The 14,474-nt window shown below is 41.4% G+C and overlaps 2 protein-coding genes across 2 annotated transcripts; both read left to right on the top strand.

Moving 5' to 3' along the window:
* Positions 1–524: 524 nt before the first annotated feature.
* Positions 525–3,767, top strand: LOC307248389 (extracellular calcium-sensing receptor-like; the record flags this gene model as incomplete). Its single annotated transcript, XM_080024787.1, has 6 exons — positions 525–727; positions 877–1,147; positions 1,236–2,045; positions 2,233–2,463; positions 2,581–2,704; positions 2,854–3,767. 6 exons carry the CDS (start codon positions 525–527, stop codon positions 3,765–3,767), a joined length of 2,553 nt encoding a protein of 850 aa, XP_079880913.1.
* A 6,361-nt stretch (positions 3,768–10,128) lies between these two features.
* Positions 10,129–14,422, top strand: LOC307248388 (extracellular calcium-sensing receptor-like; the record flags this gene model as incomplete). The annotated part of the gene is made up of 8 exons (XM_080024786.1): positions 10,129–10,310; positions 10,785–11,073; positions 11,177–11,263; positions 11,436–11,627; positions 11,916–12,449; positions 12,544–12,768; positions 13,296–13,419; positions 13,527–14,422. 8 exons carry the CDS (start codon positions 10,129–10,131, stop codon positions 14,420–14,422), a joined length of 2,529 nt encoding a protein of 842 aa, XP_079880912.1.
* Between the last annotated feature and the right edge of the window lie 52 nt (positions 14,423–14,474).

Here is a 14,474-nt window from a genome sequence, read left to right as displayed (position 1 = left end):
ATTACCATAGCAATGATTATGATGACTATAATATATTTTGTAGGAATAGATTTCAGATTTTCTTTTAAATCATACATTGAGCTGACCTCTCTACAGAACGTATATATTACTCATTTTCAAAAATTAACTAATTAAAAAAGTACCTGTGTAGCAGCTGGCTGCTTGTATGACTGCTGAAGAAAAGATAGAGACAAGGAATTTCATTATGTTATAATGTACACCACTCCTGAGTCAAACAGCCTTATCTGAGTGACTGAGAGATCTAACAGTTACTGTACAGTGTACCCATAATAACCACAATGTATTCGATACTTCCTTACACTTGTTGATTCACAGAGAACATGTCAAAATGGCCTTTTCTCTAAATCAGCAAACCTACTGTTTTTTTTGTTGTTTTTTTAACTGGAAACTAATCTGTTGAGGATTGAGTGTGTTCTTATTGGCAGTTGGTGTTTATCTTTACAGAAAAAAAGGAACTATAAAGGTTAGCGCGCACATCTGCATTGCTGCGGCAAAGGGGAGTGATGGGTCGCATCACTGTTATCTTACTCACTCTGCTGGCAGGGACAAAGTCAGAGAACCAAACATGCAAATTGATTGGGATGACAGGGTTCACAGAATTCTCAAAAAAAGGTGATCTTATTATAGGAGGGGTTTTTTCTATGAGTAGTACACAGACACGGATAACCAATGGCTACCAGGCAATACCATATGAATACTGCTCAAAGTAAGTGTTTATGCCTACAATATGTAAACGATGCAGAGTTACAGGGGGAAAAAGAGCATGTTTTATGTGGTGATTGGATGTTTGCAAACTAAACAGCTGTAATAACTTGTGTATCAGAAATGTGTCAACATTTAACACTTTGTGTGCAGGTTGAATGACAGGGAACTGAAGTTTGCGCGGACAGTGATTTTCACTGTAGAAGAGATCAACAGAGACCCTAGGCTCCTTCCTGGAATGAGCCTGGGCTATAGGCTATACAACGGCTGTGGGAGTATGAACCTGCTACGAGCAACCCTAGAGGCTATTAATGGAGAGGAATCAAAGGGCTGCAGCAGTCAGAATCAGGCTGTGTTAGGCCACTCATCCTCTGGAGTGAGCAATCTCATGAACATTATACTAGGCTCGCTATCCATTTCACAGGTGAGTAAGTGACTTGGAAACTGTCCATCTATTAATTGTCCTATTTGTGATTGTATGTAGGCTAACATGTCATGTTTTTCTTTTGAAGGTTAGCCATCTTTCAACCTGTGCTTGTTTGAGTGACAAAACAATATACCGCACGTTCTTCAGAACTGTGCCAAGCGACCGCTTCCAAATCCTCGCTCTGGTGCAGCTTATGAAATACTTTGACTGGCGCTGGGTGGGGATAATTCATTCTGAGGCGATATACTCAAAGGACGGTGCAGCTGAATTCACTAAGGAGGCAAAGAAAGAGGGCATTTGTGTTGAATACACTTTACCCTATTCCGAGACAGTTCAAATCGTCTCAAAGCTTAATACTATTGTAGAGGCACTGAGGACATCCTCATCAAAGGTGGTTCTGTTGTTTGTTTCCAACTATTTAACCCGCAGTTTTTTGTCAAAAATTGAGAATTATAACATAACTGGAAAGCAGTTCGTCGGCAGTGAGTCTTGGATCACACAGACAGACATGGCTTCTGCCCAGAGACACACTATTTTACAGGGGGCCATGGGCTTTGCACTCCCTGAGGCATCAATCCCAGGTTTAGGAGAATTCTTACTCAGCTTGAAACCTTCTCATGAGCCACAGAGTGATAAAATCAAAGCTTACTGGGAGAAGTTTTTTGACTGCAACTTCTCTCCATCAAACACCTCTACCTTGTGTACCGGTACAGAGGACCTCAGGACAGTCACCAATGTCTACACAGACGTGACACTTTTCAGGACTGAAAATAATGTCTACAAAGCTGTGTACGTGGTGGCACATGCCCTTCATGCACTATTGCAATGTAAAAACGGCTCAAATCCCACCACGGGAAAGCCCTGTGTGACCAAGAACGAAGTTCAGCCCAAACTAGTAAGTTCTCTAATCAAAACAGATGGTTTTAAGGCATAGTATACTTATGAAATGTTTTTTTTATTTTAATGACAAACAAATAAGGTTAGGTATTTATTTAGGGTACATGCAGTCTGAATACTACATGACTTGATGTTGTTTCTTTTGCCTGTGTGTTTTCTCAAGTGTGACAATTGTCTCTCTATAGGTGTTAGAACACATTAAGTATGTGAACTTCACTACAAAGAACGGGGCCAAGGTTTTCTTTGATGAAAATGGAGACTCAGTCGCCCAGTATGACCTAGTTAACTGGCAAATAAAAGAAGACGGCTCTCTCAAGATCATAAACATTGGTCAATTTGATACCTCTTTTCCAGAGGGGCAGAGATTCAAACTAAAAGACAACACCAAAATAGTCTGGGGAGGAAACAGTAACAAGGTAAAGTGAATGGAAGGTGGCATGTGTAATATAATGAATTATTAATTAAACGTCTTTGATCTTACAAAACATTTTGGTGCATTTCATTATTTTTCATGCTGTGTTTCGCCTAAGCAGGTGCTGAGGTCTGTCTGTAGAGAACCATGCCCACCAGGGACTCGTAAGGCCACTAACAAGTTAAAGCCTGTGTGCTGCTTTGACTGCGTTGAGTGCCATGAGGGAACAATAAGTAATCAGACAGGTGAGTAAGGATTGCAACATTGAATGAATTTATGTGTTTTATAGTAGGGATAACTGAAAAGGAAGAAAAGGGAAACAAAAATCTGTTTGTATGGGGGTTTCATGTTGGTGTAATGATTGTATGTCTGTGTGATTTCACATCGTCCACAGATTCTCCCAACTGTTTCAACTGTCCGCCTGAATTTTGGCCAAATGAAAGGAAGGACAAGTGTCTTCCAAAACCCATTGAATACCTGTCCTACAAAGATATTATGGGGGCACTGTTAACTGGGTTGAGCTGTTTGGGCATATTTTTGTCCCTTCTGACAATAATAATATTTCTGACACATAAAGAGACACCCATTGTAAAAGCCAACAACTCTGAGCTGAGCTTCCTGCTGCTTATATCTTTAAAACTGTGTTTCCTGTGTTCTCTGACCTTCATGGGCCGGCCCTCTGAGTGGTCCTGCATGCTGCGACACACTGCATTCGGCATCACCTTTGTCCTCTGTATCTCTTGTGTTCTGGGGAAAACCATAGTGGTTTTAATGGCCTTTAGAGCCACACTTCCAGGCAGTAATATGATTAAATGGTTTGGGCCTGCACAGCAGAGGCTCACTGTTCTGGGTTTCACCCTTATTCAAGTTTTGATTTGCATACTTTGGCTGTCAAACAGCCCTCCGTTCCCAAAAAACAACCTGAATACCTATAAAGAAAAGATCATCATAGAGTGTGCCCTGGGTTCAGCCGTTGGATTCTGGGCTGTGTTGGGATATATTGGAATCCTTGCAATGTTGTGTTTTATACTTGCTTTTCTTGCTAGGAAGCTGCCAGACAGCTTTAATGAAGCCAAACTGATAACCTTTAGCATGCTGATATTCTGTGCAGTCTGGATCACCTTTATCCCAGCGTATGTCAGCTCACCTGGGAAGTTCACTGTGGCTGTGGAGATATTTGCCATCCTGGCCTCCAGTTTTGCTTTGCTGGTATGCATTTTCTTTCCCAAATGCTATATTATTATCTTCAGGCCAGAACAAAACTCAAAAAAACATTTGATGGGGAAAATACCGGCAAGAACTCTGTAATATGAAGTTCAAAAGTGTTTTCTAAAACAAAAGGCAACAGTGAGACAACAAATCAACCGACTTTATTGCATAGTCTGACAGATACTGTAAAAACACTAGAAATGGTTGTGATCTTGCAGGTGCACCATGTTGAATAAATAGAATAAACTGACTCAGTTTTTTTTTTTTTTTAATGTACTGTAACTACTTTTTATATATACAGCCGCGGAAAAATTAAGAGACCAGTCTGGATTTTTCTTCAATCTTCATCTCTACATTACTTCATGGAAATGCTCTTAATGACAACTATTTGTATTGTGAATTTGGTAGAAAGGCTGTCAGAAGTTTATAAAATATAACCAAAATGTTCATTCTACTCAAACATATGCCTATAAATATTAAAACAAGAGACACCGAACATTTGGAATGGTCTTGTTAGGAATTTCCAACATATTTATGTTATCTTATATTAAAAGAAGTCAACACAGAACTTTGAGTTGATCAGAGTTTAGGGCAAGAAAGTCACAGGTCATACAGTGACCTTACAAACTGCAACAACAACTGTTGCAGACACAGCAGAATATAGGAACACGATTGCAAGACCTGGCTACGAATAGACTATCATCTGATTCTATTAAAAGCACACTATTGCTAATAAGGCTTGATATAAGATCTGTCACACACACACACACACACACACACTCACACAGTCACCCACAGACACACATACACACACACTCTCACTCACACACACACACACACATGCACACACACACACTCACACAGACTCACTCACACACATGCACACACAGACACACACACACACACTTGCACACACACACACATTCACACAGACACACACACACATGCACACGTACACAGACAAACACACACACACAGACAGATAGTGTATTTAAACCAACCGCCTTCACTAGATCGGGGCTTCTATGCCCGAGGAATGAAGACTGCTGAGGGGAACTCCCTACCCCCAAAGTTGAGGCTAGATACCTAGGATAGGGTTAAATGAGATCCGAACTATTGTAATGAATAAGTACATTTGTGTTGGAGAAATAGAAGTTGTCTATTGAGCTGAAACCTGATGTCAACCTTTAATAAAGAACCCTTTAGACCTGACTTCCTGCTCTCCGCGTCTACCTTTGCCTGAAGAATGCCTGCTCCTATAGTAGTATCTTATGTGGTCCAAATTACATACCACTCGGCCACGGGAACAACACATTGTTCCACCACAGTCTCTTAATTTTTTCCACGGCTGTATATAGAATATGTAGTTTATAAATGAATACACATTCTTGTTGGACCCAATGTTTGTATCTGTATAACATTAATAAATGACATTGAGCCAAACATATAACTTGCAATTTCCTAGTGGGGTTACTTTCATGCATCAAGGACTATGAAAAATAAAAATTTTCAAGAAAAGTAGGTGCACATATAAAATATAAAAGATAAGGATTGTATTAAGCATGTATTAGTCTGGCATGACCACTTCCGCCAGCGTCTATTCGCTTGCGTCGAAAAGCTACGCAGCCCTGACGCAGCCCCCTCCTATTCCGGTTGCTGGCTTTCCCCTATTGTGATCCCCCTCAAATTCGGAAACAATTCGCTCAGTCAACCCGTGTGCTTATGTGCAGCGCTCTCTCTCTCACACACACACACACACACACACACACACACACACACACACACACACACACACACACAGGGTGTGAGAAGTCACATTACTGTAGACAGAAATAAAGTGTGGCGATACTTCGGGATAATAATATTGGCGGCGGCGGTCCGGGATGCATCCTAGCTTAGCCTAGCTGTCCAACTTCATTGTACAACTACCCCCGGGCAGAAATACCCTCATAAACTCTGGAAAATGAAGCGTGGGGGTTTGAATTGAGCACCGGACCTTATAACCAGCTAGATTAAGATCCGCCGTTCCCTTTCTTTGGTGAATTAGGGACTATGCAGCGGTGTTTTAGCGACGGGGAAAGATTCCAACGGCTTCCACTATCACCTAGCAACTCTTACGGCTACTTGCTGCAGTTGGTGTAGCGCTCACAACGTCAAAACCCTGTTCTGCCTGTAAACAGACGGACTACGGCTCTGACTACAGCGATAGGAGGTGGTGACATAAGTTCTCGAATGCTAAAAATTCTACTCGACCGCTGTAGCCGTCCTCTCAACCGCCGATGATAATGTTACCAGAGATAATAATAAAACTATAATATTAAACGTGTTCGTTTCTTAAGAGGGAAGAAAAAGATGCAAAAATGCTCGAGGAGTCAGACGAAAAAGGTTCTATGGTATTTAATGAAAAAATGATGTTCAGCAGGTTACAGTTATGCAGGTCAAGCGAACAGCCAAAAAAGTGAGAGTCTCTCTCTTCATCAACACATTATAACAAGTACAGATATGCATTTGATTGGTCTATTCTGAATCATCTTCTTTCGTCTTCCGGATTGTTGAATCTGCCATATGGGGGAGAAAAACGCCTCTGAGCTGGTGTCCTTGATAGAATAAGGTGTCTTATCTGTTGCTAAACTACCGGTGTGAGCGAGCCTACAGAGGGCCATTGTTAGAAAGGGATACTCGTTGGCCTCGAGCCTTTGGGAAAGTCAAAAATTGTTCAACAGTATGTCATGAGATGTCTCAGTTCTTACAGAAGGAGCTTTTTAACGCAGTATAGAGTTCTACGACTTTCTATATCATATGTTTATCAATGATGAATTGTTAGTTAGGCTATATAAGATATATTGATTAAATGAATTAATGATGGGGATATATCATCATTAATTATTGAGAATTAAAATCCTGACAATAACACTACGTGGGTGGCTAGTTAACTCCGGTTAAGTTATCCCGTGAGCTCCTCGGGGGCTAAAGTGTATGGTGTCTTGACATGCTGGTTAGAAAGCAACACACTATGTATATTCCTTTTGTCTTTAATAGTTTTTGTGTGGCGTTTGCGGGTTTAGCCATTTCTCTGACAGTCTCTGGACGTGAAGACGTTCCATCAAAATAAGTCCCCCCCCGGCACTATTTTGCAGGACACCGCTGCTGCTTCCCGGGGTTAGCCCCGCCCTAGATGATTGTGATTGGTTTAAACAAATACAAACAGGCTAGCCCAGTTTCCCCCGGTTTCCCCACCTGAATAGACGGCTCTAAACAGAGTGCTTCCAGACCCTACTACTTGCTGTAGTTTGGTCTGGCTTTGCGAGACTAAGCATGTATTGACTCTTGTCATCTAAATAAACTGAATATTGTTTTAATGAATGTGTATCTGTAGTTTGTCTTTACAGTAGCACCCACATATTATACAGAAAGACAAAAATAAAGGAGAAGGTTATAATACACGTACTGCCCTGTAGAATTATTTTGTTATAACTTAAACATTTTTAAAATTTTATAAATCGGCCAAAGTCTAACAAACCCATATGTTTTTTTCTTTTTCTTTTCGAAAAATTACACCATCAATTCATCTTTCCATATTCTTTATAGAAAAATATATTTTCTTACACATCAAAGATAACACAGGTGGAATTATTTATGATTGAATCATTGCTTCAGAAGGGGTATGTTTTAATCCTTTCATAAATGTAGGACCAGGTTGTGCCCAGTAGATGTCACTGTGTTTACTGTATTGGAAGTTTTTACAATTAATCGGTTTACTGTAAGTACATTTTCTTCAAAATGTTTCAGTCAGTGACCTGGAAAATTGTGTTGGCCATCACTGCCGCATACACATGCTCCACTATAAGTAAAATCCCTGCATTCAGAACCATACTTATAAGTATTAGAAAAAAAGTAGTCTATAGAAGATTTATCAACATACATCAACATTATGCAATAAAATGGCCTCTTTCAGTGTTTTACTATTAAATATAATATTCTTTGATTTATATTACTGTTGCATGTTTATGTTGCGTCTCACTGCTGTAAATGTTTAAGCTTGTGTTGTGTAGTTTAATACAACAATGCATCATGTTCCGTAAGATCTGCAGTATAGGGTCAGGTTTGGAGATACGTGGTTTTCACTGGACATGAAGGGTACAAACAATAACCTGAAATATGAGTTAATTTGTGATATTAACTGAGACAGTCAAACACATTTCGTGGAGTGAAAATTACAATATTGGCTTTGCAGATGTGGATTAGAAGTATAAAGTTGCATAAATGGAAATATTCAAATACAAGTAACTCAAACTTGTGCTGAAGTTGACTAAACTTACTTAGTTAATAAATAACAGGTGCATATACTACCAAACATTCTTTAGTTACAACTAGTAAAGGCCATATATTAGTAAATTCAACATGAGCACTTCTAAATGAATCTTATTTCATGTGTTGGTTCATATGTTTAATGATAAGAGCTCAATTAATGATAAGTCACCACCCTTATAATGCAAGGGTAATGACAAGTGTTACAAGTGTAATGCTGTCATTAGCGCACTACCCCAAATGTTAGACGTCCTCCTTATCACCAACATGTTCTTTTAAATTAATTTCACATACAATAAAAGCACACAAAACAAAACAAACACACAAGAACCCATTCAATATTAAAACCAATCCTATGTTCTTTATCAACATAATCTTGTATGATTTGTGCAGTATTCACCTACTTAAGGTGCCAACACACTGCACACCGCCGCGCGGCGAGTTTACATAGAAAGTCAATGTATTTTGAGCGCTGCCGCGCGAATGGGCGGCCGGCGGCGAGCGGTTCACGCGGGGAGGCGCGGCCGCCGCAGGAGTTGAAAATATTTAACTTTTCGCCGCCGGCCGCGCCGCGATAGCCAATCAGCGTTGAGCTCCTCCCGACGTCACTCACTTCAGGACGACGGACAGAGGAAATTAAGATGGATGAAAACATAATAGTCACAGTTTGCTCCCATACATTCTGTGAATAGCCTCTGTGTCTGTTGCCTGCTGTGTGCAGCTATCAGTTTTGCTTTATGAACAAAGTTAGCACCGGTTAGCTTGGGTAAAGCACCATCAGCACAGCAGACTGGTGCTCTCAGCACCGGTTAGCACCAGCGCCAGCATGTCCCCAGAGTAGGAGAAGCAGAGCCGGCCCAAGCCTTCAGGGGGCCCTAAGCGAAATATGATTAGGGTGCCCCTCTCCAATGTTACCGCTGCTGAAACTATAGATCTTTGTTAAATATCATTCACACACCCAGTGAAAACTTTTTTTAATTTTTTTAGGGGGCCCCCCAGGCAGTCGGGGGCCCTAAGCGGCCGCTAAGTTCGCTTATGCCTCGGGCCGGCTCTGAGGAGAAGGCTACTCTGGTCGGGCGGCCGGTGGTGGACACAATATGACCCAATATGATCACGCGGCGCGGAACCTGCGATTTGCGCGGCCAACCGCCGCGCCACGGAGTGCAGTGTGTTCGTACCTTTACGATGCTGTAGTTGCCCTCTACAAAGATTTGTTGTCACTGCATCAATGAGAAGCTTCTTAATTTCTCTCCTTAGCAAAAGATTTTCTTTGTTAAATGATGTGCATGTGCATTTAGCATGCATACAAATAATTCAACCATTCACCATTCAATACTATTCATTTTAACATACACCACTGATAAATAAGAATAATTAAACATCTGTATTTGATACTGTTTGTGTTTTATTCAGGGCCAACCCTAGGATTTTTAGGTTCCTATCAGGATTTTGTTTGGGGACCCCCTCATTGTAACGGATAGTACTGAACCAACTTGTGTATTGTGAATAGTTTGTGAAAAGTTAAATCACACATAAAGTACAACTTAGTGATGCTCCTAATACACAACAGGCTTCAAAAATAGTTGAAACATCCACCATGCAGGCAGGAATCAACCTCCAAATGTAATTCAGTTAATTATTATGTTATTAGTAAGTTTTTTTTTTTTAAAAGTATAAGCAAAAGAATTTGTGCACACACAACCTCCAAAAAGACCAGAAAGCCGAACCAATATCTCTATTAAATTGTTTCATCCATAAAAAGGACATTGAACTGTGATGAAGGCATGATTTATAGCATTAGAATGCATTTGTTTTAACATGGTGTACGTAATAAACTGAAAATAAAAAGGCATTCACAAAACATTTCTCTTCTTTCTTAAGACTTAATATATCTTCGCCCTGTTTCATCAGTTATTTTTCTACATTGAGTCTGCATTAAACCCACTTCAGCAAATGAGGCGGGGCTGCTCAGGGCAATCCAATGTCCCTCTCTCAGTGATAAGATGCAAGAATGAGGTCACGTATGGTATATAACTTGAATGATTCCTTGCTCGGTCACTCCACTTTGGGGGGGGGGTGTAACATTATGACTCTACTTGTCTTATTTCCCTTGCTTTGCACTTTCTGTCTCTTAACCACAGCTTATACCCTAATGTCAAGCTTCCCTTCTCCACCCCCATCTGTAGCCAAAGTGTGCATGCTTAAAAACAGCTTTCATCCAGGCTTTGTGGCCAAGGGTGACTATGTTATTGGGGGGATCTTTCCCCTTCACTATAACCAGGAGATGCCAGACCTCAACTGTACCTACAGACCACCGCCAGTGAAGTGCAATGGGTGAGTTCTATAAATGTGGATTGGAAATTATATTTGAGTGCTTAACTCATTGTTTTCAAATGTTTCCTGATTGCATAAAAAACATAATGCAAAGTGTTTCAATGAATGGAGTATGCAGCATGTATTGATATTTACCAGTGAAAATACAGTAAAAGTGATTATTTAGCCTACTGTGTTGCCTTGAAGTGACTTGCACTTTGAATTTGAGTCAGAGATTATAATTCTAGAACAGAAAGTTGTAGATACACAGAAAAAAAACACAAAATGTATTTGTGGGGTGTGTGATTTCCCAATCATTTCTAAATAATTTACAAGGTGTTTCCTGCAAAGAAAAAATACATATTTTCCCTCAAAATGTTCCAAATAACATAGCTTGGATAATATCATAAATGCCTTTTGCTTTGATCGCCTCTACATTATTTTGCTGTGCTCAATGTGTGTGCTACGTGTGAATCTCTGTCTGCTGGGCTACAGCTTTGATCCCAGGGCTTTTCGCTGGGCTCAGACTATGAGGTTGGCAGTGGAGGAGATAAATCAGAGTACAGAGCTCTTGCCCAATCACACCCTCGGTTACAAAATCTTCGACTCCTGTGCATATCCACTAACTGGCCAGAGGGCTGCTATGGCTGTGCTGAACGGGGTGAGCGAGGACGACACTCCCACGTGCACAGGGGCCTCTCCGCTACTCGCCGTGATCGGAGAATCCGGATCTGCTCAGTCTATTGTGGTGTCAAGAATCCTGCAGCCATTTAGAATCCCAATGGTAAAGATGACTCTTTCTCTCTCCAAAAAAAAAGAAAAGAAAGAAGAGAAATGTAACCTGTTATACTGTGCTCTTTATTTGTTTCCCCTTTTTGTTGGCACAGATAAGCTACTTTTCTTCATGTGCATGTCTCTCTGACAGAAGACAATATCCTACATTCTTCAGAGTAATTCCCAATGATGACTATCAGGTGAGAGTTTATCGGTAAAAGACATATTTTCAGAATGCCATTTCTTTCTGTATCCCTCATAGTTTAGTGAACACATTCTTTTTCAATTATGTTGGTTCATTTGTCTTTTTATTACTTTAAAAATGTCTGTGTTTTGAGTTGGCACTCTCTAACCCTTCTGTTGGATGTACAGGTGAAGGCGATGGCTCAGCTTCTGGTACGCTTCAACTGGACTTGGGTGGGGCTTGTGCGAGGGGACCATGAATACGGGCGCTTTGCTGTGCAAGGTTTACTGAGGGAATTACAGGGTACTAAAGTGTGTGTGGCATACCAAGAAATGATCCCTCTGCTCTACAATCGCAAGAGGGGACTTGAAATCATACAGGTATATAACAACACATGCTGAATTTAGTTTGATGCCATTAGAGAGTTGTTGTATTAAATATCAACCCTAGACCATTGTATAGAAGGTGCTGATTACTGCCACAATTTCAGTTCTTGATTTTACCACTAAGTGTCACTCAATTTGTAAAAGTTCATATCCTACATAGGTATGGATTTACGATATAATTATTTCACAATTTATTTACTGTGAGTCCTGCTCGATATTTATTTGTAACCCTCTCTTTCTGCTTTCTCTGTTCCCTCCTTTTTCCTCCCTCTCTCTGTAAAGGTAATGCGTAGCTCTTTGGCAAAAGTGGTGGTGGTATTTTCAGCCGAGGGGGAGATGACACCTTTCTTGAGGGATTACATGTTGCAGAACATCACTGGAATCCAGTGGGTGGCCAGCGAGGCCTGGGTCACAGCTTCTCTCTTTACAGGGAGTGAGTATTACCCCTACATGGGGGGCACCATTGGGTTTGGCATCAGAAAAGGTCCCATCACTAGACTCAGTGAATACCTGCAGAGAGTAAACCCTCAGACTCACACCAATAATCCCCTGGTTGAGGAGCTGTGGGAGGCCCTGTATGGTTGCAGTCCTTCTCTGTCTTCTGGCTCCCAGTTGCCTCCCTGTTCAGGAAAAGAGTCCATGTTGGACCAGCATTCAGCCTACATGAACACATCCAGCCCTAGAGTGGCCTACAATGTATATAAAGCTGTATATGCCATTGCGCATTCCCTCCACAACCTTCTTCTCTGTCAACCGGGCAGTGGGCCTTTCCAAAACAACTCATGTGCTCAAAGCAACAACATACATCCCTGGCAGGTAATCCCACTATGCTTACTGTTACATGATGGCACTGAAACATCATGTTTTGAAGTGTTTTTTGACTCATTCATATATTCTATTGGTTTTCAAGCTCCAATACTACCTCCAGGAAGTGACATTTAACATTGCAGGGGAGGAGGTGAACTTTGACCTGAAGGGCGACTCCATACCTTATTACGATATTATCAACTGGCAGAGGGGAACAGGGGGGAAGACTGAGTTTGTCAACGTGGGCTTGTTTGATGGGACCAAGCCTGCCGGAGAGGAGCTGGTGATCCAGGAGGACATGATCATTTGGGCAGGGCATCAGAGTGAGGCAAGCTGCTCACACTGTGTTTTTACCTTCATCAGATGCCAACTGTTGAAGTTCTGTAGGTTGAGGTGGAGGTGAGTCAGGTGGGCAGGGCAAAACTGGATTTGGCTTCCTTTACAGTAAAGCCTGCCTTACAGTATCACAAACACACAAGAGCATAAAGATCTATCTATGAGCATTTTTCTCATATCAAACCATACTCTGAACTGAATAACTGCTTCTTTAGAAAATGCCCATCATAATATCCTATCGTCTTAAGTGATGATGGCAAATTGTTTATTTCCAAACAGCAGTACAGCATGCACTTTCACATTTTAATTGAGAGTGATGAGCAACAGAGAAAATAGAACACCTTCACATATGAAGAACTAGATCCAGCAAATATTGATGTTTTTGCTTGATAAATGCAATAATTTAGAAAAAGGTGTTGTTTCCAGAACATGGCCTAACCAAGTTGCCTAATTGCCTAATCATTTCAGCACACTCATATAACACTGCAGAGCTGATAAGCCATTATCTTCTCCCTATAGGTTCCAGTGTCTGTTTGCAGTGCCAGCTGTCTTCCAGGGTCCCGGAAGGCTGTCCGTCGTGGGGAGCCTGTTTGCTGCTTTGACTGTGTACCATGTGACAGTGGCAAAATTAACAATCAGACAAGTGAGCGCAATGAAAAACACAATCATCGAAATCCAATATATTCTTTTCCACCGGGTAATATTTGCATATAGTGTATTTGAATGTTCAACTCTTTTTTTTGCCCTTAGATTCAATAGAGTGCACTTTTTGTCCCGAGGACTTCTGGTCAAACAAAGATAGAACAGCCTGCATCCCCAAGAATGTGGAGTTCCTGGCCTATGATTCCTTGGGTATAGCCCTGACAGTGACCTCTGTGGTCGGTGCCTGCCTCACTATAGCTGTCCTTGAGGTCTTTTACTATCATAGAAACACAGCCATCGTGCGTGTGAATAACTCTGAACTCAGCTTCTTCATCCTGTTTGCACTGACTCTGTGTTTCCTGTGTTGCCTGGTGTTTATCGGAGAGCCAACCACTTGGTCGTGCATGCTGCGCCACACTGCCTTCAGCATCACATTTTCTTTGTGCATCTCCTGCATCCTTGGGAAGACTCTGGTGGTGCTGGCTGCTTTCACTGCAACCAGGCCAGGGAACAACATCATGAAGTGGCTAGGGCCGTGGCAGCAGAGGGTCATAATCTTTAGTTGCACTCTGGTTCAGGTGGTTATCTGTGCCGCCTGGTTAATCGATGCTCCCCCCTTTCCATCCCGAAATACACAACACGAACCCTCCAAGATCATACTGGAGTGTAGTGTTGGCTCCAGCCTGGCCTTCTGGTGTGTTCTGGGATATATCGGTTTACTGGCCTGTCTGTGCTTTGTACTGGCTTTTCTGGCCCGTAAATTGCCGGGCAAATTCAATGAGGCCAAGTTCATCACTTTCAGCATATTGATCTTCTGTGCCGTGTGGCTAGCGTTCATCCCTGCTTACATCAGCTCCCCCGGACATTATGCAGACGCAGTGGAATCATTTGCAATCCTGGCTTCCAGTTTTGGCTTGTTGTTCTGCCTGTTTGCTCCAAAGTGTTACATTATTTTACTGAAGCCTGAAAAAAATACAAAAAACCACCTAATGGGAAAAAAGTAACACATGTATATGAGATTTATGTTTAACATTTATTAGCATTTAAAACTAGTGT

Source organism: Ammodytes marinus (assembly GCF_949987685.1).
Source record: "Ammodytes marinus genome assembly, chromosome: 3".
In the NCBI taxonomy this organism is placed as follows: Eukaryota; Metazoa; Chordata; class Actinopteri; order Uranoscopiformes; family Ammodytidae; genus Ammodytes; species Ammodytes marinus.
Note: the sequence above shows the minus strand (reverse complement) of the source record. Positions and strands in the feature narration are given on the sequence as shown.